This window comes from Hyperolius riggenbachi, chromosome 5, assembly GCF_040937935.1.
Source record: "Hyperolius riggenbachi isolate aHypRig1 chromosome 5, aHypRig1.pri, whole genome shotgun sequence".
Lineage (NCBI taxonomy): Eukaryota > Metazoa > Chordata > Amphibia > Anura > Hyperoliidae > Hyperolius > Hyperolius riggenbachi.
This window is the reverse complement of record NC_090650.1, coordinates 32,680,115-32,701,791: the sequence shown is the minus strand read 5'-3', so window position 1 is coordinate 32,701,791 and position 21,677 is coordinate 32,680,115. Positions and strand designations below refer to the sequence as shown.

The following is a 21,677-nucleotide window of genomic DNA, read 5'->3' as shown; positions in this document are numbered from 1 at the left end:
AGATACTGTACAGTATAAAGACTATGTGCGAAACCTTGGGGTGATCCTGGATGGAAATCTAAAACTCAAACAGCAGATATCAGCTGTCGTCAAGTCTTCCTTCTTCCATCTAAGAAATATAGCGAAAATCAAACACCTTATCCCAGCTGAAGACCTACCTGCCCTGGTTCATCCATTTGTATCCTCCCGCCTAGACTACTGCAACGCCCTGTTCATCGGATCTACAGAAAAGGTTCTGCGCCCCTTACAGCTAGTACAGAATGCTGCAGCCAGACTCCTAGCCAATGCCCCCCGCAGCTCACACATCACCCCAGTACTGCAAACTCTTCACTGGTTACCAGTAAAATGGATGTGAGAATCCGCTTAGCTGCCTGTGCAGGCAGGCAGCTTTTTGACCATTGTTTAGGTTTGCATGCTGCAGGACTCTGGAAAGAAGAGCTTCTGTCAGTTTTGCAGCTTGTGCTTGCAGAGGAATTTGCATACGTTGTCATGCAAATTGCCTGGCCACATTCATTGGAGGCGTGTACTATAAGTACTATGTCTTTCCCACAATGCTTGGCTGTTCATAAGGAGTCTTCCTGTGAAACACTCTGGAGAGTGTCAGCCATGCTCTTTGTTTGAAGATCAGCTTAGAGTAATTCCTGGAAACTGTGCTAGGCAGGTTCCCTAGTGCAGTTAGGATTGTTTATTTATTTGTTTGTTCTGTTGCTGTTGTCCTGTCCCAGCGGTGGTCGACAGGAAATGGTTCTGATCTCGGTTCTTGGAGTATAGCTGGTGCAGCGGTTGCTACCAGCTATCTCTTCTGATCTGTCTCCTTGGATCACGCTAGCCACTTTCCGCTAGTGCTGTGGATCCTTCTGTTCTGCCTCCCTGGATCGCACTAGCATCCTGCGCTAGTGCTGTGGATCCTTCTGTTCTGCTACTCTGTACCTGGATTGCACTCACTTCGCGCTAGTGCTGTGGATCCTTCTGTTCTGTCTTCCTGGATCGCGCTAGCCACTTTTGCTAGTGCTGTGGATCCTATCTCTCGCTTGTCCCTGTTTTTCGTGTGTCTGTCTTGTCTACTACGACCGCTTGCTGGAGGCTCGGTGAGGTAACCGTTAAGCAAGCGTTCGCGTCCTCTGTTTCATGTTTGTCTGTCGATGGTTAGTTAGGCGTGCTTGTCTCTATTGTGCTTATCACGTGGAGACCGCGCATAACTGCGTGCACTGTTGCGAATGAGTGCGGTGTTCGCGGTTAGCTAGCGTTTGTTGTTTTCCGCATCTCCTCATTGTATGATTTGCTGTGCCTTTGCTATCCTCGTATTCTGTTCTGCTCTGCCTTGTGTCACTTCTGGCAATCGCCTTTCTTGCGGTTGCGTTTCTGTATCGTATCTGCTGTTGTGTGTGCGCGGTCGTGGGGTGGCGACTAGATTGGCGCACACACATACAATCTGTCCCTTTGCTCGTTCTCACTCGCAATCGCTTCCCTTGCGATTGCGTTCTGCGCTTCGTACAATTCCTGTCTGGCATTTGTGGAGGTACAGAGGATTGGTTCCTCTGCACTCCCCAACGCCATCTGCCGACAGGAATTTCCCTCTACGAGTGCGTAGCACCTTTTGCTGGGTGCCTGCAATTATACGCTTGTGGAGGATTTCCGCCGTATCAGCGCACGCGTTGTGCGCTGCTCACGGAGAAAGTTACACAATCGTTGCAGTATGACCAGCCCAACCCAAAACCCCAGTGTAGACGGAATTTCTGATTTGTACGATTTTGTCGCGTTTGGGTCCTGTGTCTTTAAGAGCTTTAAAAGGCTACATTCAGAGACCAAGGCGGAATTTCTTTCTGAATGTGTGAGGTTTTGCCTTAATCCCACCTTTCAGATTTCTGATCCGTCCACGTCGGCTCTTCTGTTTGCCTATGTGCTCTTAAAAGACGATTTGTTCACCTGGGAATATGATGTGCTAAAAACCAATTCTTGGAATAATAATCTGTATCAGTTTCTTGCAGTGATATTCTCTCACTGGTTTAAACTGCCTGGTTTACCACCTGCTCTGATTGAGTGTGTAGCTGCTGATAGGTCAGCTGATCTTTCCCTTCCATGCAAAACTTTTCAGTATGACAATCAGTTCAATGTGTCTGTTGCCACTTCAGGTTTTAAACAGCAGACATGCAAAGTGGCTAAAAAGAGAAAAACTAAAAAACACAAGCATCAGAATAAAACACTCCCTATTGATGTTTATAATGATGTTGTTCCGTCTCCAGCTTTTTTGCCCCAATCCAAAGCTTATGTGGATCCTGCTATAGGTAGGATCGCACACTATATTAAAGCAGTTAAAAAATCTGTTCTTGGTTCTGAACTCCACCCATATAGAGATTATTTGGATACTGGCCTGTTTGAACCCCCATTTGCTTCCTGGGATGTTGGGGCCTTGCTGGAAGAATTCGATTTTGATTGGAAAGCCTTTTGCGATTTTTACATCGCAAAAAGCGAAAATGTCTTGAATGCTTGTCTCGATTCAATGTACCTTCTGATTCATTCCGATGAATGTGACAAGGATGATGTGGATTTGGTGATTTATGTGTGGCAGACGATTTTGGATGAGTTGCACACACACCAACAAATTGATTCCAATAAAGAGACATCGTTGTCGGATGATTGTTCCTGCCTTTCTGGGGTAAAGCATGTGAGTCTTGACTTTGTGCAATCTGAAATGAATGAGTGTGCCGCTGTGGTTGATTCCTATGCGAATCCTGAAGGATTCGCTCCTGACAGTGTGCAGTTTGAATCTGTGCGATCTGATGCCTGTTTCTCGGAAGTTCCTGCAGATTGTGATCGGCATGAGTCTGCCGGTTTCCTCAAGGATGTGTGGGATCCTTTTTCATTTAGAAACAGATCTTTGAGATCTTCCGTCTGTGACCCTGCTATGGGGAAAATTTCTCGACTATGCAGCGTCAAAAGTAAAATTAATATGCCTAATAAAGTTTATCCTGTTGATGTCACTATTTCTTCTGCAAATAAGTCTCTGTCTCACCCTGTTCACACCTGTAAGGACCCGTTGCCTGATGACAGTTGCTCCAGTGTTTCGGTCCTAGATGCCTTACAGTCTGCCCAGCAGATTGCGGAGGCTTGCGCTATGGAAGCATCAGTTTCACAACCTAAAGTGAATTTTGATTCGCAGGTTTTGCGTTCTGATTCCTCGGATTCGACATTGTTAGCCGAATCTAAGAGTGAGACAGCGCTTCGGTTTTTCGAATCTGATGCTGAACCTTCTTTGCCTTATTCAGAGACGCTTTCTCTGAACCTGCCCTGTACCATGAATGAAAACATGTTTTCCTTTCACACTGACGTTTGTGAGCCCCTTTCTTGCTCTGAGGGAAGTGCTGATTCTGCACCCTGTACTCTGGATGAGTCAATGTGGCCTTGCTTAGAATCCCCTGCAGTGTCCCTAGAGGCTCGTCTAGGTATTGCCACTATACTCACCTGTTTTTCTGCAGTTTTGGAGTTACAAGCTAGTTTGACTGCCACACAGAATTCTGGGTACAGTGAGAATGAAGTTAGGGAGTCAGTGTGTGTTCCAGTAAATATTCCTGTACATCCTGCTAATTATGATGAAGTTCAGTCTCAGGTTATGGTGGAACCATTCCTGGGACATCTGCCCTGCCTGCAGGAGGTATTTAATGTTCAGCCCTGTAACATGGATACTTCAGAATCCTGCTTAGAAAACCTGGAAAATGATGTTCCTGAGGTCTTGTTTGATGTTCTGGAGGTCTCCGAGTTCCTGAAAGGGGTGCAGAACTTGTGGGAGATGTCTCCTGCCCCCCAAGTCCTTCTGAGGTGTTACCCTCTTCCGTGGGCATTGCTGCCTTGCTGGCTACCTTTTCAGCTCTGGTGGAGCTTCAGTCATGGGTAGTCAATGATGAATTTCTGTCAGATACCATTACAGTCATTGAGATCTCTAAGCCTGAGGCCGAGTATTCTTTTGAAATACCAGTACCCGTGACCTCTACTCGTGATGATTTTCTGCCCGGTCCTGGTTTTGGTCTGGTCGTGCTGGACTCTGAGGTTGGCAATTTCCCGACATGTCCTGAGGTTTCTCCTGTGCTGGTGTACCCCAGTGTGCTCTGTGACCCAGAAAACCCAAGTGTGCCTCGGTTACCAGCGTACTCAGATGCTTCCTTGGTGGAGACATGTTCTGATTTAGCCTGCCTGCTTGCATGCCCAGAAGTGGTCCCTGAAAGTCTTGATCTTGATGGGTGTCCTCGTAATTCTGAATCTGGAATTGTCATTGGTTCCATGGGGGTTCTTTGTAATTCTCCATGTAAGCCTGGTAATTGTTCTGCCCTCTTGGGATCTCTGTGGAGCTTCAAAAGGTTCTGGGAGATTCCGGGAGAAATTTTGCTTGGTACCCTGGATAAGATCAACGGTGGCTTTTCTGTTTTAAGGGACACTTCGAACAGGTATTGTGGCAAGTTTGGTATTTTCGGACGCTCCTTGGAAGGTGGTGGGTATTGTCTGGAGGGTGTCGATGGCTTCCTCTCTGGTATCCACAGTCCTGATGGGTGTTACGCTGGGACTTGTAGTGCTGATGGGCATGTTTCGGTGGCTTCTGTTTCCGATGAGGTCAGTTTTGGGTGGACTGACTCTGGAATTGGACCTTGTCGGGCTGTCCCGACCTTCATGAGTCTTCTGTTAAAATGGTTTGGAGATATCAGTTTTGAGGGTCGTCTGGAATTCGACCCTAGAAGGGAGGGTGCTGTGAGAATCCGCTTAGCTGCCTGTGCAGGCAGGCAGCTTTTTGACCATTGTTTAGGTTTGCATGCTGCAGGACTCTGGAAAGAAGAGCTTGTGTCAGTTTTGCAGCTTGTGCTTGCAGAGGAATTTGCATACGTTGTCATGCAAATTGCCTGGCCACATTCATTGGAGGCGTGTACTATAAGTACTATGTCTTTCCCACAATGCTTGGCTGTTCATAAGGAGTCTTCCTGTGAAACACTCTGGAGAGTGTCAGCCATGCTCTTTGTTTGAAGATCAGCTTAGAGTAATTCCTGGAAACTGTGCTAGGCAGGTTCCCTAGTGCAGTTAGGATTGTTTATCTATTTGTTTGTTCTGTTGCTGTTGTCCTGTCCCAGCGGTGGTCGACAGGAAATGGTTCTGATCTCGGTTCTTGGAGTATAGCTGGTGCAGCGGTTGCTACCAGCTATCTCTTCTGATCTGTCTCCTTGGATCGCGCTAGCCACTTTCCGCTAGTGCTGTGGATCCTTCTGTTCTGCCTCCCTGGATCGCACTAGCATCCTGCGCTAGTGCTGTAGATCCTTCTGTTCTGCTACTCTGTACCTAGATCGCACTCACTTCGCGCTAGTGCTGTGGATCCTTCTGTTCTGTCTTCCTGGATCGCGCTAGCCACTTTCGCTAGTGCTGTGGATCCTATCTCTCGCTTGTCCCTGTTTTTCGTGTGTCTGTCTTGTCTGCTACGACCGCTTGCTGGAGGCTCGGTGAGGTAACCGTTAAGCAAGCGTTCGCGTCCTCTGTTTCATGTTTGTCTGTCGATGGTTAGTTAGGCGTGCTTGTCTCTATTGTGCTTATCACGTGGAGACCGCGCATAACCGTGTGCACTGTTGTGAATGAGTGCGGTGTTCACGGTTAGCTAGCGTTTGTTATTTTCCGCATCTCCTCATTGTATGATTTGCTGTGCCTTTGCTATCCTCGTATTCTGTTCTGATCTGCCTTGTGTCACTTCTGGCAATCGCCTTTCTTGCGGTTGAGTTTCTGTTTCGTATCTGCTGTTGTGTGTGCGCGGTCGCGGGGTGGCGACTTCCCTTGCGATTGCGTTCTGCGCTTCGTACAATTCCTGTCTGGCATTTGTGGAGGTACAGAGGATTGGTTCCTCTGCACTCCCCAGCGCCATCTGCCGACAGTAATTTCCCTCTACGGGTGCGTAGCACCTTTTGCTGGGTGCCTGCAAATATACGCTAGTGGAGGATTTCCGCCGTGTCAGCGCACGCGTTGTGCGCTGCTCACGGAGAAAGTTTCATAATTGTTACAATGGAGAATCAATTTTAAGATCTGCCTGCTGACATTCAAGGCTCTACACCACATGGGACCCAAATACATAGCGGATCTACTGGAACTTTATGCCCCTCCACGCACCCTCTGTTCTGCCAACAAGATGAAGCTGATTATTCCCAGGGTACACTTAACATTTGGTGCTCGGGCCTTTTCCTACGCAGCCCCTACTCTATGGAACTCACTTCCACAATCAGTACGAGAGGCTCCCTCTCTGGACAGCTTTAAAAAAAGGCTTAAAACTCACCTCTTTTCCCTAGCCTTTGAGACTGCATAATGCAGGGTCACAGCGCTTTGAGTCCCCAGGGAGAAAAGCGCTATATAAATATTATTGTTAATAATGAGAGGGAAGAGGCACCTAAAAATAGGTTGTGGATAGTTTGACATTTGCTTAACTCAAAAGATGAAAGCAACTTTCATGAGATAAGTTTTTATGAACACTAGAACAGATAACACCTCTCTCTGCTCGCTTCCTCAGATTAATATTATTAATATTTTCAGGAGCTACGAGTGCCTGTCAGGCTAAACTATCGAACTATCCACAACCTATTTTTTGGGGGGTAGCTCTTCCCTGTCAATATTCATAAAACAAAGTGTTGGGATTCTTGCATAAATAAAGTAACCCCCCTTTTTACCTCTTTTCACTCCCCAGACTGAATATTGTGCCTGGCTGGAGGCCCGTCGACTCAGATAAACAGCCGTACTTCCAGATAGACTTCCTGCAGCCCACCTTCATTTCTGCCATTGTCACCCAGGGGGGACGTCAATCTGGAGGTTATATCACCAAATACCGCCTCATGTACAGCAGTGATGGGGTTCTCTACCACAACTACACCAGCGTTGACAAGGCTTTGGCCCAGGAACCTCAGGTAACTCTCTAGTTTATGATTCTACAACAGCAGCAAAACTAATAATAATGTGTTTCTTGGTTTGTTATGATTATAGGAGGTGGCTGTGTCCCATCTGACCCCTCTTCCACTCGTTATCAGAGTTGTCCCTTGACTGTGATAGTCACTTTCCACTCTGTCTCTCTGATTCAGATCTTTGAAGCTAACTCGGACAGTAATAGTCCAGTGAGACGGGAACTAGATCGCGCATTATTGACCAGATTCCTGAGGATTCTTCCTGTGGACTATCACAAGGCTGTCTACCTGCGCAGTGAAGTCATTGGATGCGTCTACGGTGAGATTGTGCTCCTTACCAACCCTTCAAGTGCAGAGTAAAGAGAGAGAATTGTGTGACCCAGAATAGCGATTTCTGGGGACATGGAAAACCCCAATACATTTATGGAAGTATGGGATACCCCGAAAGGGATCCCAGGATCTGCAGTCCTAACTGTCTTGGCAAGGGAGGAATCACTGCAGAGGATGATATGGTAGAAATGGAGGATATCACTGCAGAGCATGGTAGAGCAGATACAGAAGCTATAGCCCCAGTGGATGCCAGGGTAGATATGGAGAGTATCGCTACAGGTGTGCTGGGGCAGATATGGAGGATATTACTGTAGAATATGTTGGGAAAAATCAATGCAGAACATGCTGGGATAGATTTGGAGGATATCACTACCAGTGTGCTGTACAGATATGGGAGGTTATCACTGTAGGGCATGCTGACACAGATATGGAGGATATCACTGTAGGGCATGCTGGGACAGATATGGAGGATATCACTGTAGGGCATGTTGGTACATACATGGAGGATAACTCTGTAGGGCATGCTGGGACAGATATGTAGAATATCACTGTAGGGCATACTGGGACATATATGGAGGATATCACTGTAGGGCATGCTGGGGGCAGATATGGAGGATATCACTGTAGGGCAGGGGTCTCAAACTTGCGGCCCCCGGGCCATTTGCGGCCCTCGATACAATATTTTGTGGCCCTCACCGGCAAAAGCTTCCTCATAGTTTGCTTCAGTGCTCCCAAGTAATCCGCCGCATCCCCGCCGCTAAACAAGGGCTGCAGAGCCCCCAAATCACCCGGGGGGCAATCCGCCTGCATTTCCTGGAAGGGGCAGAGCTTTCAGCTTCAGCTCTGCCCCTCCTGCCGTCAATCGCCGCACGGATCGCCGCCTCTTCCCGCCCCTCTCTGTGAAGGAAGAGTGAGAGGGGCGGGCAGAGGCGGCGAAGCGCCGCGATTGTGAAATTCCTTATGCGGCCCGGCCTCATCCTGACTTTGCCTCCTGCGGCCCACAGGTGAATTGAGTTTGAGACCCCTGCTGTAGGGCATGCTGGCACAAATATGGATGATATCACTGTAGGGCATGCTGGGACATATATGGAGGATATCACTGTAGGGCATGTTGGGACATATATGGAGGATATCACTGTAGGGCATGCTGGGGGCAGATATGGAGGATATCACTGTAGGGCATGCTGGGACATATATGGAGGATATCACTGTAGGGCATGTTGGGACATATATGGAGGATATCACTGTAGGGCATGTTGGGACATATATGGAGGATATCACTGTAGGGCATGCTGGGGGCAGATATGGAGGATATCACTGTAGGGCATGCTTTCTCAGCCAGGGTTCCCTTGAACCCCAGAGTTCCTTGAGTACTCTGCAGAGTTTTCTTGGCATTTTTGCCCCATCGTGAAGGCAGTATAAAAGAGCACATTATTTTAGGAGGTACTGTAAAAAGAAGCTCTAATTTGGGGGTCAGAATAATAATAAGCACATTAATAAAAAGCACTAGAATAAGGAGCAGCAGTATAACGAGGGACGCTGTAATAGGTGGTAGTGGAATAAACAGCCTTGCCTACTTTTAAAGACAAAATAAATGCAGGGGTTCCCCGAGATCAAAAAAATTGTTTGCAGGAGTTACTTGAAATCCAAAAGTTATTTGCAGTGTTCCTCCAAAAGGTTGAGAAAGGCTGCTGTATGGCATGCTGGGACATATGTGGAGGATAACACTGTAGGGTATACTGGAGCAGATATGGAGGATATCAATACACGGGGTTCTGGGACAGAATATGCTGCAAGGACATCAGCGTTGGATACCAGAGTTGGGGTTTGTAGCTCACAGTATTTGGGAGGTCCCATGTGTTGATTTTGATGTATGTTGGTAATCTTGCAGCAGAGCCCACCGTAACGGCTGTCACCAGGAGCCCAGTCTCTAGCATTGAAGAGGTGAAACCGTCTCACTGCCAGATAGGCGAGTTTAAGTGCCGGAGTGGCGAGTGTGTGAACGCCTCCACATCCCTGTGTGACGGCCGACAGGACTGCCGTGACTTCTCGGACGAGGACGGATGCGGTAAGATGTGCTGTCTGATGATGCATCCTTTAATATAAATGGAGTATTTACGTAGCTGTGACACCTGGTCCCTCTGGCCTTGGGCTTCTGTAGTTACAGTACACGACATTTAATTTACCGATAATGAATCTGCTACTAATATAAAGGCATGAAACCCCACCTCCATCCTGATAAACCACATCATTGCAGCTTGCAATGATGACAATACAGCTTTAGGGTTGGTTAAGTTGTGCATCTGAACCAGCAGCCCGCAGTAGCCCGACGTCCCGCTTTGCTTCCTGACGTTTGTGGTCAGTTGATAGATATGTAAGTCTCTGATTTGCTAGTCATGATCATGTGCTAAAGCAGGATGTGATCACAGCAAATCAGAGCTTTGCAAATCTATCAGCTGATCAAACAAATCACATGCTTCTCCATGAGGTCTCTTAGACATGACACTAACCAAAATTTATGACTGATTTCCCCACAGGCACTGTGGTCTCTCCAGCCATAGCTGTCCCCTCAGCAGGTGAGTTTTCTATTCATTATGGTGTGTACAGAATTGTAGGAGTGCGAGGAATAATGTTATAAACAGGCAATGTACTCCGATCACTAACACTTTTACATGAGATAATGGATCTGCATATTGCCCATAACACCAGATCAACTCTAAATAATGTGCCACGCATAGAGTAGTAGTGATCATTTTTCTTCTCTTCTTCCACATCATGTAGCTGTAACTGTATCACCTGGGCATCACACAGAACCTGGCAGTGCTGTTGGTCCAGCCTCTCGACAGCCTGGACATGTTGGAGAGCCAGGAATATATCACCCATCCCAGCCAACAGGCAGCCCAGGAATTCTGACTGTGACAACTGGGACAGAAGCGCCACAAGGGCCAGTGAGTACAGGTCAGCCAGGCATTCAGGATAAAGACTTTGTGACTGGAAAACCTGGTGTCAGAGTCCCAGACAGACCAGGGCACAGAGTGGATTTCACAACCCCAGAGACTGGAGATATCTACCCTGGTTTTCCCAGTCTTGGGATCTCCACCGCTCCACCAGTACTAACGAAAGATATAACCAGCACCATTCCTCCCATAGCAGCCATCACAGGAGAAAGCATATCTGGAAGTCCTGGAGTTCGCCCCGATCACCTTCAGACTGGCGTTCCTGGTCTTGCTGGTAAGGACAACTGGAGTACAGATGTACATGGCACCAAAGCACACACAGGTTTGACCACACTGAGTGTAGGACAAGAAATACCAGGAATGGGGCACTCAGGAGCTCCAGGAGTTAGTACAAAGGTTTCACAATATGGTGGAGAAAGTACATCATCTACTCAAGCTTGGGTAGGGGCAGGTCACCCTGGTCTATCAGTGGAACCCACACAATTTCAAGGAGGAACTCCTAGTAGTCCAGGAGTCCCACCCTTCGATAAGGAACCTGTAAATGAAGAATATCCTTCTGAGACTTCTGCTGGAGCATCTGGACCACCTCTAGAAGAACCTTCATCTACACTAGAGTCAGCCAAGCCATCTAGCTATAGTGAGATGAGCTCACTCGCACCATCTCACCATGTAATGAGTACAATGTATCCTACGCTGAGAACTGCGCCATGGCCTAGTAACCACCCAGCTCCAGAGATGTTTGTCTGGCCGGATGGACATCATTCTAGCTTGAAGCCTGGGCCTGGCTCAGTCGTTATTGGGAAGGAGCCTGTGGAGCTCCCACCAGAAGGTGGCCCAGGTGAAGAGGGACACATTAGACCAGGGGGCCGTGAGGAATTTCATGCCTCTCATACATATGAAGGTTTGTAGTGTAAATATACCTGCCCAGCTATAGGTGTACATTTGTTTGAGTCGTTAGGCATTTCGGCACACAATATTACCGATAATGAACTTATCGGTAATATGTTCATAATCTTCTATCTCTTATTCTAACACTACGCTTTTAACCTATATCTATGTAAGGAGTGAGTTGTATGGTTCCACTCTTGATCCTGAAGTGATGCTTTATGGACATTGCAATTCAGATGTGGGGAAGTAGTCACATGCAAGGAGGTGGGGGTATTACAGACAGCAATACAAACTTTATAGAAGTTCTTTCCTCCTTTGCTTCATCCAAAACATAAAGAAAACACTTGATGTGGACTTTATCTTAAAGCTGCTTAGGATTAATGTAGAAGCTGCCATGATGCTGCACGGTTTGTATTGCAGGAACGAGCAGCACTTTTATGGATCTGAGCACGGTGTCTCCCGGCACCTCCTGCAGTTTCGGCCAGTTTGCCTGCTCAGCGTTCGGCTGTGTGGACGCGGCTGATGTTTGTGATGGGAGGGAGGACTGCGCTGATGGCTCGGATGAGCAGTTCTGTGGTGAGTGCACTCCTATCTTCTGAGAAAGTTCTTCTGGTGTATCGAGTCTTCCAAGAGTTTCTGATGTCTCATCTGTTTTACGTGTACATTTCAGGTACCTCGTCTGCAGTAATGACTACCACTGTTACGCCCATGTGGCATCTCCCCACACCAGGGCCCAGCCGCTGCTCCCAAAAACAGTTCACTTGTGGCACGGGTGAGTGTGTGTCATCGGAAAGGCGGTGTGACCTCCACAGGGATTGTGCAGATGGCTCTGATGAGGAGAACTGTGGTAAGTCCAGCTCCAACTTTTCTTTGTCTGTAATGCCATCTGTAAAGTGTCTTCTGTGGATCATCTGGACTTTGTCATTCTGTTCTGTCTCTTCAGTGGATTGCATCCTATCCCCCTGGACTTCATGGAGTGAATGCAGTCGCTCCTGTGGGTTGGGGGTGAAGTTCCGGCGCCAGGATGTCATCAGAGACAGGTTGCCTGGGGGGCATTGTGCTGGAGCTCAGTTTGACAGCCGAAGCTGCTTTGTCCAAGCTTGTCCAGGTATGTAAATAAAAACTCTACAGCCCTGGGGCAGAAGTCAAGTGTGAGGTGCAATGACCTCTTATGAATTGCACCTCAACAGCTTGGCAACAGTTTTATAGAAGATCAGCGCAGCAACATATGCAAACAAGGTCGGATTTATCCCCCCACTCTAGTCTGAATTACTCATGTTCAGGCCCTTCTACTATACATAACATCCATGTACAGCACGTTAATTCTTCCTGTTCCATTTCCTTGAACAGAAGCTCCCCTCTTCCATGTGTTGCAACCAATTTGCAGCCTCCCTGCTTCATCTGCAGCCTCATCTTCCATATGTAGCAACCCCTTTTCCATCTTCAGCTGCCCCATTGGGCGGAAGCGCCCAAGACTTCAGCCTTTGAGGCCTTTACAGTAATCCGGCCCTGTAATCACAGGAAGTCCTTATAACTCCTCACACTGAACCAATAGTCAATCCAATGATCTTTCAAAATCTTTGGCTGATTTCTGCCTTGATGAAGAAAACCTGTGAGGCTCCAAAACAAACAGAAATCTTTTTGTAACTGTAAATACATTTTCTGTACATATGACAGGGACCTTGTAATGTAGTGTGCTATAATTGCCTTTAGATCTGTGACTTTAATAGCAGATCAGTGCCACCGTGAAAAGTTTATAGTAAAAGCCTGAGGATAGGACTCGAATGAGAGGTCCTCTTCCAGACCGGAAACGTTTGTGCGAGGTGGCCTCTAGGGGAAGCTCAGTGTATGGCAGGCAGTTTAATCTCTTGTGAAGACTAGTCCCTTATATCAGTGTTCCCCAACCCTGTCCTCAGTGGCCACCAACAGTGCATGTTTTGTAGAAATCCACAATGATAGGTAATCCGCTCTTGTGAGACACTAATTACCTCACCTGTGAATGTTTGTGGATTTCTGCAAAACATGTACTGTTGGTGGGCCTTGAGGACAGGGTTGGGGAACTCTGCCTTATATGGCAGTGTGCCATACACACAGTGATGGATTAAGATGAAGTGAGGTCCTAGGCAAGGTTGAAGCTTTGACTTTGACACTTTATGGTCCTTTTGGTAAACTCAGATGGAAAGAGATCAGAGGAATTGGCAGGTGGCCCCTGGAAACCCACTAAGCCCCAGGAACCTGCCTAGGTTTCCATTTGGATGTCCGTGCTCTGTATACATACAGTCCAGCCATATGATGTTTCTGCTCTGCAGTAAATGGTGCCTGGTCCCATTGGGGAGAGTGGTCTGCCTGTGATGCTTCATGCCAAGGAGGGGTCCGATCTAGAAGCAGGAAGTGTGAAAACCCCCCACCCAAGAACGGTGGTCTCCTGTGCCGGGGAGAATCTGTGCAGACTGAGCCCTGTAACCTACACCCATGCGGAGACTCAGAAGGTAAGTGCTTTCTGTCGCCATAGAGTCATCTGGGAGCAGGAAGTGGGTTGGCTGCGCTTATTTCCCTCCTGATAGATTGTGACCCTGCATACGGTTCCTGTTCACAGATTGCGGCCAAGAGATGATCTACGTTCAGCCTGGACAGTGTGAATCTCAACGTGTGGATCCGTGTCCTCTGACCTGCCGCGGCCTGAATGCTGAGGTCCTGTGTAACGGCCGATGTATGGAAGGTGGGTGCAGCACCAGGCTTGGTGTATACATGCTACAGCTTTCCCAATGTTTAGCAGAATCCACTAAATCTTTTCTGGTGCCTCTTTTTCTTAAAGAGAAACCGTAAGCAGGGATTGAACTTAATTCCAGTCAGTAGCTGATACCCCCTTTCCCATGAGAAATATTTTCCTTTTCACAAACGGATCATCAGGGGGGCTCTGTATGGCTCATTTTGTGGTGAAACCCCTCCCACACCAGGGTCCTGACATCACTCTGTGGGAGCCTTGTTGCATTGTGGGAAATGACAGCTGTTTCCAACTGCCAGAAATGCATCATCTCTTTCCACAGGCATCATCTGCCAGCAGTAAAAATGTCCCCATGTGATAAATGTCAGAAAGTAAATCAGGGAGAGGAAAGATTTTACAATGGGCAAATATTGACTAAACCATTTATAAATAATTATTGTAAAAATTAAGCACTTTTTTTCCATTACGTTATTTTCACTGTAGTTCCTCTTTAACCACTTCCGTACCAGCAGCATCTGCCCCATAAGGACCAGAGACTGCAGTACAGTAAACCGCCGCCTTCCGATGAATCGCTGCAATAATCCGCCGGTCACGCCTTCTATCTCCGCCGCAGGACCCTCTCTCTGCCGTCTCTATGATGCAGAGCACTGTGGGACGGCCAGGAGCCGCTTTCATAGGCTCCTGACCCTGTCAATCAATGTAAGCCAATGGGATTGGCTTACAGTAATGACAGGGACAAGAGCCAATGAAAACAGCTCCTGACTGGCTCACAGAGCTCTGCCGTCATAGAGACGGCAGGGCGAGTGTATTGCGGCAGGGAGAAAACGTTGGTAATGGTGGGGGCGCGCGATTTAGCAGGATGTCCTGTCAGAGCAATAGTACCACCTGCTGGACGTAGATTCATACTGCGTCAGTCTGGAACCAGTTAAACAACTGCACTTTGTTTATGTAGCTTTGATCTGATCTTTTACCTACTCACTCTGGTAGGCCTGGCCACTTTATCAAAAAAAAGGAGCAGCGGGCAGCTGTGATTGGCCAGTCTGGTGCAAACTCCCCCTTCTGATTGGTCGCATGGCAAAGCTTCCCCTCTGTCAAAGCTGTCATAGGAAGGCGACAGTTACAATTGGTCGAATGAAGATGGGGATTCGGGGATGCGTGTGTTCCAGGAAGGCGGGATGGAGAGCTGAGAGGAGGCAGGCTCCAGGTGACCCAAACTGTTTCTCCAAACCCCGCCCCATTGAGTTTGCCGTCTGAATTACATGATTTAGGTGGCTTCATGGTAGGTCCGCCCTTGTCCCTACTGATCATCCTCTATTACTCCAGACCTGGCATTTTATTGATATTCAGGACATTGCAGTCCTATGGTTCTTTTCTTATTTCTCCAACCATACATTCTGTGCATCATTAAAGTGGTCTGAAAGTCAGCATTTCTACTTTGCTCTTAAAGATTCCTCACAGCTTGAAAGCTACTATCCCAGAATTATTTTTTTTTTAGCAGAACATCACTGAAATGGTTAAACAAAGCACTTTGTCCTGCTATTCAGCTTCAAAACTGCATCCAAACTGGAGATAACAGTATCTTTGTTTGCATTCCAATTTTTGATACATGTGTGTAAACACAGTGTAACAGGTGAAAAGGAGCTCTATTTGAAGCTCTCTGTGCTTCAAGCACACAATAGCTCATTAGAAGATGTTAATATATAATAAAAAGCAGTTTGAATAAAATGCAATGGCAAATTTCAGGGCAAAATAAACTACAATTTGGAAACTTGTAATTTGTAAACAGACAATATTACTTATGCACAAAAGCAACTATGAAAACAGCATGAGTAATAAAAAGTAGGAAAACACATTTTTATTGAATGTTATGTTGGAGTTTCAGACCACTTTAAGTGTCTATAAAAGTGTTCAGTTAACCAGGTCATGAGGAACCTACTGGAAATAAGTCAAATGCAACTGGTCTTCTTAAAATGGGTGGCCAGGGTTTGTGTTATGCAGGCTGTGACCCTCCCCTTTCTCCCAAGCATATAAACATACTCCGCCGTACCCTTCTCCACCCCCATTTCAAAACCCACAAACCCACAAATTCTTCAATGATTCTGTAGTGATTTGGACTGGCCTTCTGCCACCTTGATCCTTAGCTTTTCTGAAAGCAATTCATTGCAATGATGCAATCAATAGCTTGGGCTCCTGCAGTGCCTTCTCTGAGGGATTGTTACACAAAGTGTCACTCATCATTTCTCCTCTTCATGTGATTGGAGGCCAGACACCATGTGACATAGGTAAAGTGTCGGTGGTTGTCATGTGGAGCATGCGGTATTCTGGGATACAATTCAGGTGGCTGTGGGAAGGGGTGTAATTGGACTGCTACTTAGACTCCCTCTGTTGTTTTTTTTATGAAAGGTAGTCCTGGCTTGGGGTACAAGCTTGGCATCACTATAGCAAGTAACCAAATTGACTCAACCGAGTATGAAGGCTTGTTTTGGAGTGAGAATGTCCTCCATCTGTTTTGAAGAGGGTGGCAGTCTGGTAACCAACGTAAAATGTTCCTGGATCTGGACTTTGAGTATTCTAGAATACATCACCATTTCAATGCGGCCCGCCAGTAGTACTTATGGTGGAATTATTTCTGCGGAAGGCAGTGGAGTCATATGCCCAGCAAGACTGGAATCAATCACATAGAGAAGACAAATTCAGGTTCTTAGTCTCTCACATGGCTTTGGTCGTTTTCTCTGACTTTGCACTCCTCTTACACTGGCAATCCACTGTGACAGAAATATAGCATCTAAGAATGATTTGTGGCAGTAACAAGACAGCAAATAATCCCCTGGTTTTGGAGAAAGATTTATTGAATAACTCATTACTGTTTTTAGGGAGATTGATGACTCTAGCTACCCTGTTATATGAAATTTCTTGCATGGAACTCCTGTTTGCCGTGCAACAAAATTGACACATTTCCGTCAGAGTATCACCTTTATTGGCATCTCATCCTCTGGATGTCTGAGTGTAGGTGTTCCCCAAGGGTCAGTCTTCATGCCTTTTCCCTAGACAACTTTTTTCCACCTCCAGTAAAATGTTGACTCTGATGACACCAAGATCTATGATACGTATTATATTATGTATAGTATAGTTCAACTTTTTTTTTTTTCGTTTCCGGTTAATCACAGAATCAAATTAAACTTGCATAATTCAACATTTCTCATGTCTCGTACATTTCATACCTCATATAACCTATAATGTTTATAATAAATTACACCCCCCCCCCCCCCCCCCCCGCAAATCTAGGTTGATCTTTGCAGTTCTGTACTTATTCTGAATTGTTGTGTCCCCTGCAGGATGCCGCTGTCCTCCGGGGCTGTACCTCCAAGATGGCGGCTGTGTGAACATCAGCCAGTGTCGGTGTGATGTGGAGCTCCGCGCTCACCTGCCTGGAGAGACATTCAGCCATGATAACTGCAGTGTCTGGTGAGGACCAGCAGAGGGCGAGCTTACTGATAACGAGGGGTGCATATTATTTCCGCGCCGCTCAGTTCGGTGCGGGGAGAGCCGAATGATGGAAGCTCTGTGGAAGATGTTGGCTATATATATATATATATATATATATATATATATATATATATATATATATATATATATATACACACTTAAAACTAATAATAAAAAAAAAAACCTTGTTATGTGACCATTTCCATTGTCATGTGTACCACTAATAATTCCAGAGTGATATTTTTCACATTTGCCGAATAAAGCAGGTTCTGATCACACACCTGAAGCAAGCATACAGCTAATCCAGTCAGACTCCAGCCAGAGCACCTGATCTACATGCTTGTTCAGGGTCTATGGCTAAAAGTGTTAGAGGCAGGAGATTTGGGCGCATGAGACAAGTGGACAAAAAGGGCGCCCCATTCACTCCTATTATAAATATCGTTTACCGGGCGCCGAACAGGGAAAAAAAGGCGCCGGAGATTATTAACGTTTTAACAAACGGCGCCCGGAGATTTTTAAGGATTTATAACTATGTTTGTGATGATTTAACTTTACAAAATGAGCCTGTGACGAATAACGTTTATAAAGATACTAAATCACTATTTCTAAAACATTTCTAAAACATTATTATTCGCTCAAAAAAATTAATTACATTTTTTTATTTACATTTTTTATTTATTAATGTCTGTAAAACATTATTATCCATAGGGGGTCTTAGGTTTAGGCACCAACAGGGGGGTCTTAGGTTTAGGCACCAACAGGGGGGTCTTAGGTTTAGGCACCAACAGGGGGGTCTTAGGTTTAGGCACCAAAAGGGGGGTCTTAGGTTTAGGCACCAACTGGGGGGTCTTAGGTTTAGGCACCAACAGGGGGGTCTTAGGTTTAGGCACCAACAGGGGGGTCTTAGATTTAGGCACCAACAGGGGGGTCTTAGGTTTAGGCACCAACAGGGGGGTCTTAGGTTTAGGCACCAACTGGGGGGTCTTAGGTTTAGGCACCAACAGGGGGGTCTTAGGTTTAGGCACCAACAGGGGGGTCTTAGGTTTAGGCACCAACTGGGGGGTCTTAGGTTTAGGCACCAACAGGGGGGTCTTAGGTTTAGGCACCAACTGGGGGGTCTTAGGTTTAGGCACCAACAGGGGGGTCTTAGGTTTAGGCACCAACTGGGGGGTCTTAGGTTTAGGCACCAACAGGGGGGTCTTAGGTTTAGGCACCAACAGGGAGGTCTTAGGTTTAGGCACCAACAGGGGGGTCTTAGGTTTAGGCACCAACAGGGGGGTCTTAGGTTTAGGCACCAACAGGGGGGTCTTAGGTTTAGGCACCAACTGGGGGGTCTTAGGTTTAGGCACCAACAGGGGGGTCTTAGGTTTAGGCAGCAACAGGGGGTCTAGGGGTTAGGGATAGGTACAGGGAGGGTTTTAACAAACGTAAATATAAGTTTCAGTTTACAAATACGGAAGATTAACGTTTTAAGAATTGCCGATCTCATACACATTATTTAGTGATTTATAAATTCTTAAAACACTATTTCTAAACGAAATTCTACACAATATTTCAATAAACGATAATACTGTTTATCGTTTACACCACGCGCCCTTTTTTCCCGACGCCCTTTTTTGATGTAGGCGAGGATAAGTAGGACAGCCAAGCAATATGCATTGTTTAAAGGGAAATCAGGATGTCAGCCTCCATATTCCTCTCACCTCAGGTGCGCTTTCCCTAACCTAGGCCATTAAACCTTGACTGGATTAATACAAAAGTGTCTGCTACTAAGTGGCAGCCCTTGCCCAGGTCCTATCAGAATATACTGTAAAGGTGGTGCTAAAAGTTCACTAAATTGGCAATTGTGCCACAATAGTATGCTCCAATGTCCTGCCCATACAGAAACCTGGTGGTTGTGTTCTGGTAGAGAGTGGTTGTACCCAGAACCATTAGCCCAATCTTTGCAGAAAGTACAGGCCCCAAACCTGGAGCGCGGACAGGGCCGACGCTTCCATAGAGGCAAAGGTGGTAATAACCCCAGGGCCCTGGGTGCCACCCCCTCCAGTTATGGTGTGTACACTATGCTTTTTAGGGTACTTATAATGGACGTCTATTGATATTGTATGACCCGGAGGGGAGGGGTGTATAGATCGACTCAGGGGCCCTGGGGGTGATTTGGTTGCATGGGGGACGTCAGGGAGGGCCCCCAAAATACTTTTGCCCAGGGGCCTCATTGTAGCTAGAACCAGCCCTGTGCATAGACAACCATTGTCTCTTCAGTTCCATATTGCCGCTCCTGTCCTTCTCCCCTCAATGTCACCCCTACTGCTGCTGTCCCACATCACTTGTGTGATTGGACACAGGGAGATGATAGTATTCCAATACTGAGCTCAGGGGTAAGAGGCCCTGTATTGTCGCTTGCTGGGGATTCTGGAAGGGGCCAGGAAGTGTAACTTTGTTAGGGCTCAAAAAATGATTAGGATTGTAATAGAGGTCCTCTTTAGACATGAATAACACCCATTGTTCCCCTCTGCAGTCATTGTCAGGATGGTAAGGTGACATGTGACAGCTCAGCCTGCTCTGTGGACTGCGGATGGTCAGCGTGGTCGCAGTGGACACCATGTGACTCGACATGTGGAACAGGCATGCAGGAACACTTCAGGTATGCGGTACATGATCAGTAAACATCAGTGAAATTATCGACATTCTGCTATTGGACAGTGGTAATTACAATAGTAAAATATTAAATTTTACAGATATTTTACTTACACCTAATCTAACCCTATTTTCACATGAGCCGTCTATTGACCAATGCCTAACCCTAACCGACCCCTACCATGCCTAACCCTAACTGACTACCCCCCTCAATTCCCCCCTCAATTCCTAACCCTATCCAACCCCCCTTCCCTTAACACAATGCCCAACCCTAATCAACCTGCTTTTACACCTAACCCTTATAGATACCCCCCCCCGGCCTAACCCTAACTGACCCCTACCTTTCCCCCCTCACAATACCTAACCCTAATCGACCTGTTTCTATGCCTAACCCTTACAGACCTCCCCAACTGAAGCCTAAGCGACCCTTCCATGGCTAACCCTAACTGACTCCCCCACACTGCCTAACCCTAACTGACCCCTTCCATGGCTAGCCCTAACTGATCTCCCCACAATGCCTAACCCTAACTGACAGTACACACAAGACAGTCCGTGCACTGCTTCCTTAAGACAAGTTTATTATCCCATTGATTTTCATCAGCAGGTAGATTGACACATTGCAGTAACAGCTTAGGTTCATGTAGGCCCCAGGACTTCTGCACGTGAACAAGCGCCACACCGGCGCGAAACGGCTGTCGCGCAGTCCTATCACCCCCTGGTCACCCTCCCGCACCCGTCCTTGGCACAGGTCAGCACGTTCCAAAATATGTCTACATGAACCTAAGCTGTTACTGCAATGTGTCAATCTACCTGCTGATGAAAATCAATGGGATAATAAACTTGTCTTAAGGAAGCAGTGCACGGACTGTCTTGTGTGTACTGTAGGTGAATTGATGATTTTTATAGCCTGTTTGCACGCTTCCATGTATCAAGAACCAGGTTGTAGCAAGGAACAGGACGGGATTGTATACTAATATATGGTGTAGCGGACCTATTTGCCCCCCCCCCCCATTACTGAGTGCCGGGCAACCAGCATCTTCTGTGTACTGCTAACCCTAACTGACCCCTTCCATGCCTAACCCTAACTGATCCCCACAATGCCTAACCCTGTATAGAGAACGACTGAACCAACCTCAGTTTCTCAATCCTAGGTCAGGAGAGTAAGTGCCGGTGCACTCCTTCACGCAGGTACACCACCTCTGCTACACAACGTGATACTTGTATTCAAGAAGAAGGAGGCACTCCACAGGCTTGAACTTGCGTTCAGTTTATTGCATGTCGTTACACTACATGTTTCGGGCTCCGCCCTTCATCAGGTGTAACCACCTACTACCTCCACCTTCATTTTATGTCACTGACCCCACCCACAAGGGGTGGGTCAGATTCACCATCAGTGATTACATATTAGCATTCTATTATCCCCTGTTAAGTCACAGGTTAAATATAAACATCATACATCCTCCATGCTTATAGCGGCTGCTAAATGGAGGAGACTAGAAACAAATATAATAAAAATTAAAAATACAAGTACTGAACAAATCATAAAAAAACTAAAAAGTAAAAAGTCACTTTCACAGGGCACTACCCCTTGGGGTCTACCCTGGAGAAACTGATGAGAGAATACGCTCTAGACATGTTAGTTCAATTACTTCCATGATTATTTTACATACAGTTTCTTGTCAATTTCATGAGATACTTCAGCACAGTTCATTTCCTGCAACAGAATCATAGAAAGCATTTTAAATT

The 21,677-nt window shown here is 46.6% G+C and overlaps 2 protein-coding genes across 6 annotated transcripts in view; one reads left to right on the top strand and one right to left on the bottom strand.

The window, feature by feature from the left end:
- The window catches only part of LOC137518095 (SCO-spondin-like), a 296,678-nt gene that overhangs the window by 122,465 nt on the left and 152,536 nt on the right, over positions 1 to 21,677 (top strand). For all 3 annotated transcript variants that reach the window (XM_068235412.1, XM_068235411.1, XM_068235413.1), the window contains 12 exons: positions 6,698 to 6,914; positions 7,086 to 7,227; positions 9,130 to 9,306; positions 9,776 to 9,814; positions 10,020 to 10,469; positions 11,504 to 11,659; positions 11,754 to 11,930; positions 12,027 to 12,191; positions 13,393 to 13,572; positions 13,680 to 13,802; positions 17,144 to 17,273; positions 19,813 to 19,938. In XM_068235412.1, coding sequence (XP_068091513.1) covers positions 6,698 to 6,914; positions 7,086 to 7,227; positions 9,130 to 9,306; positions 9,776 to 9,814; positions 10,020 to 10,469; positions 11,504 to 11,659; positions 11,754 to 11,930; positions 12,027 to 12,191; positions 13,393 to 13,572; positions 13,680 to 13,802; positions 17,144 to 17,273; positions 19,813 to 19,938 — 2,082 coding nt within the window. The remainder of the gene's footprint in view (positions 1 to 6,697; positions 6,915 to 7,085; positions 7,228 to 9,129; positions 9,307 to 9,775; positions 9,815 to 10,019; positions 10,470 to 11,503; positions 11,660 to 11,753; positions 11,931 to 12,026; positions 12,192 to 13,392; positions 13,573 to 13,679; positions 13,803 to 17,143; positions 17,274 to 19,812; positions 19,939 to 21,677) is intronic.
- The window catches only part of LOC137518100 (uncharacterized), a 266,833-nt gene that overhangs the window by 155,419 nt on the left and 89,737 nt on the right, over positions 1 to 21,677 (bottom strand). For 2 of the 3 annotated variants that reach the window (XM_068235420.1, XM_068235422.1), the window contains exon 2: positions 21,602 to 21,645. The exons of the other annotated variant lie outside the window; for it this stretch is intronic. The gene's annotated coding sequence lies outside the window, so the exon portion shown is untranslated. The remainder of the gene's footprint in view (positions 1 to 21,601; positions 21,646 to 21,677) is intronic. 3 annotated transcript variants of the gene reach the window in all.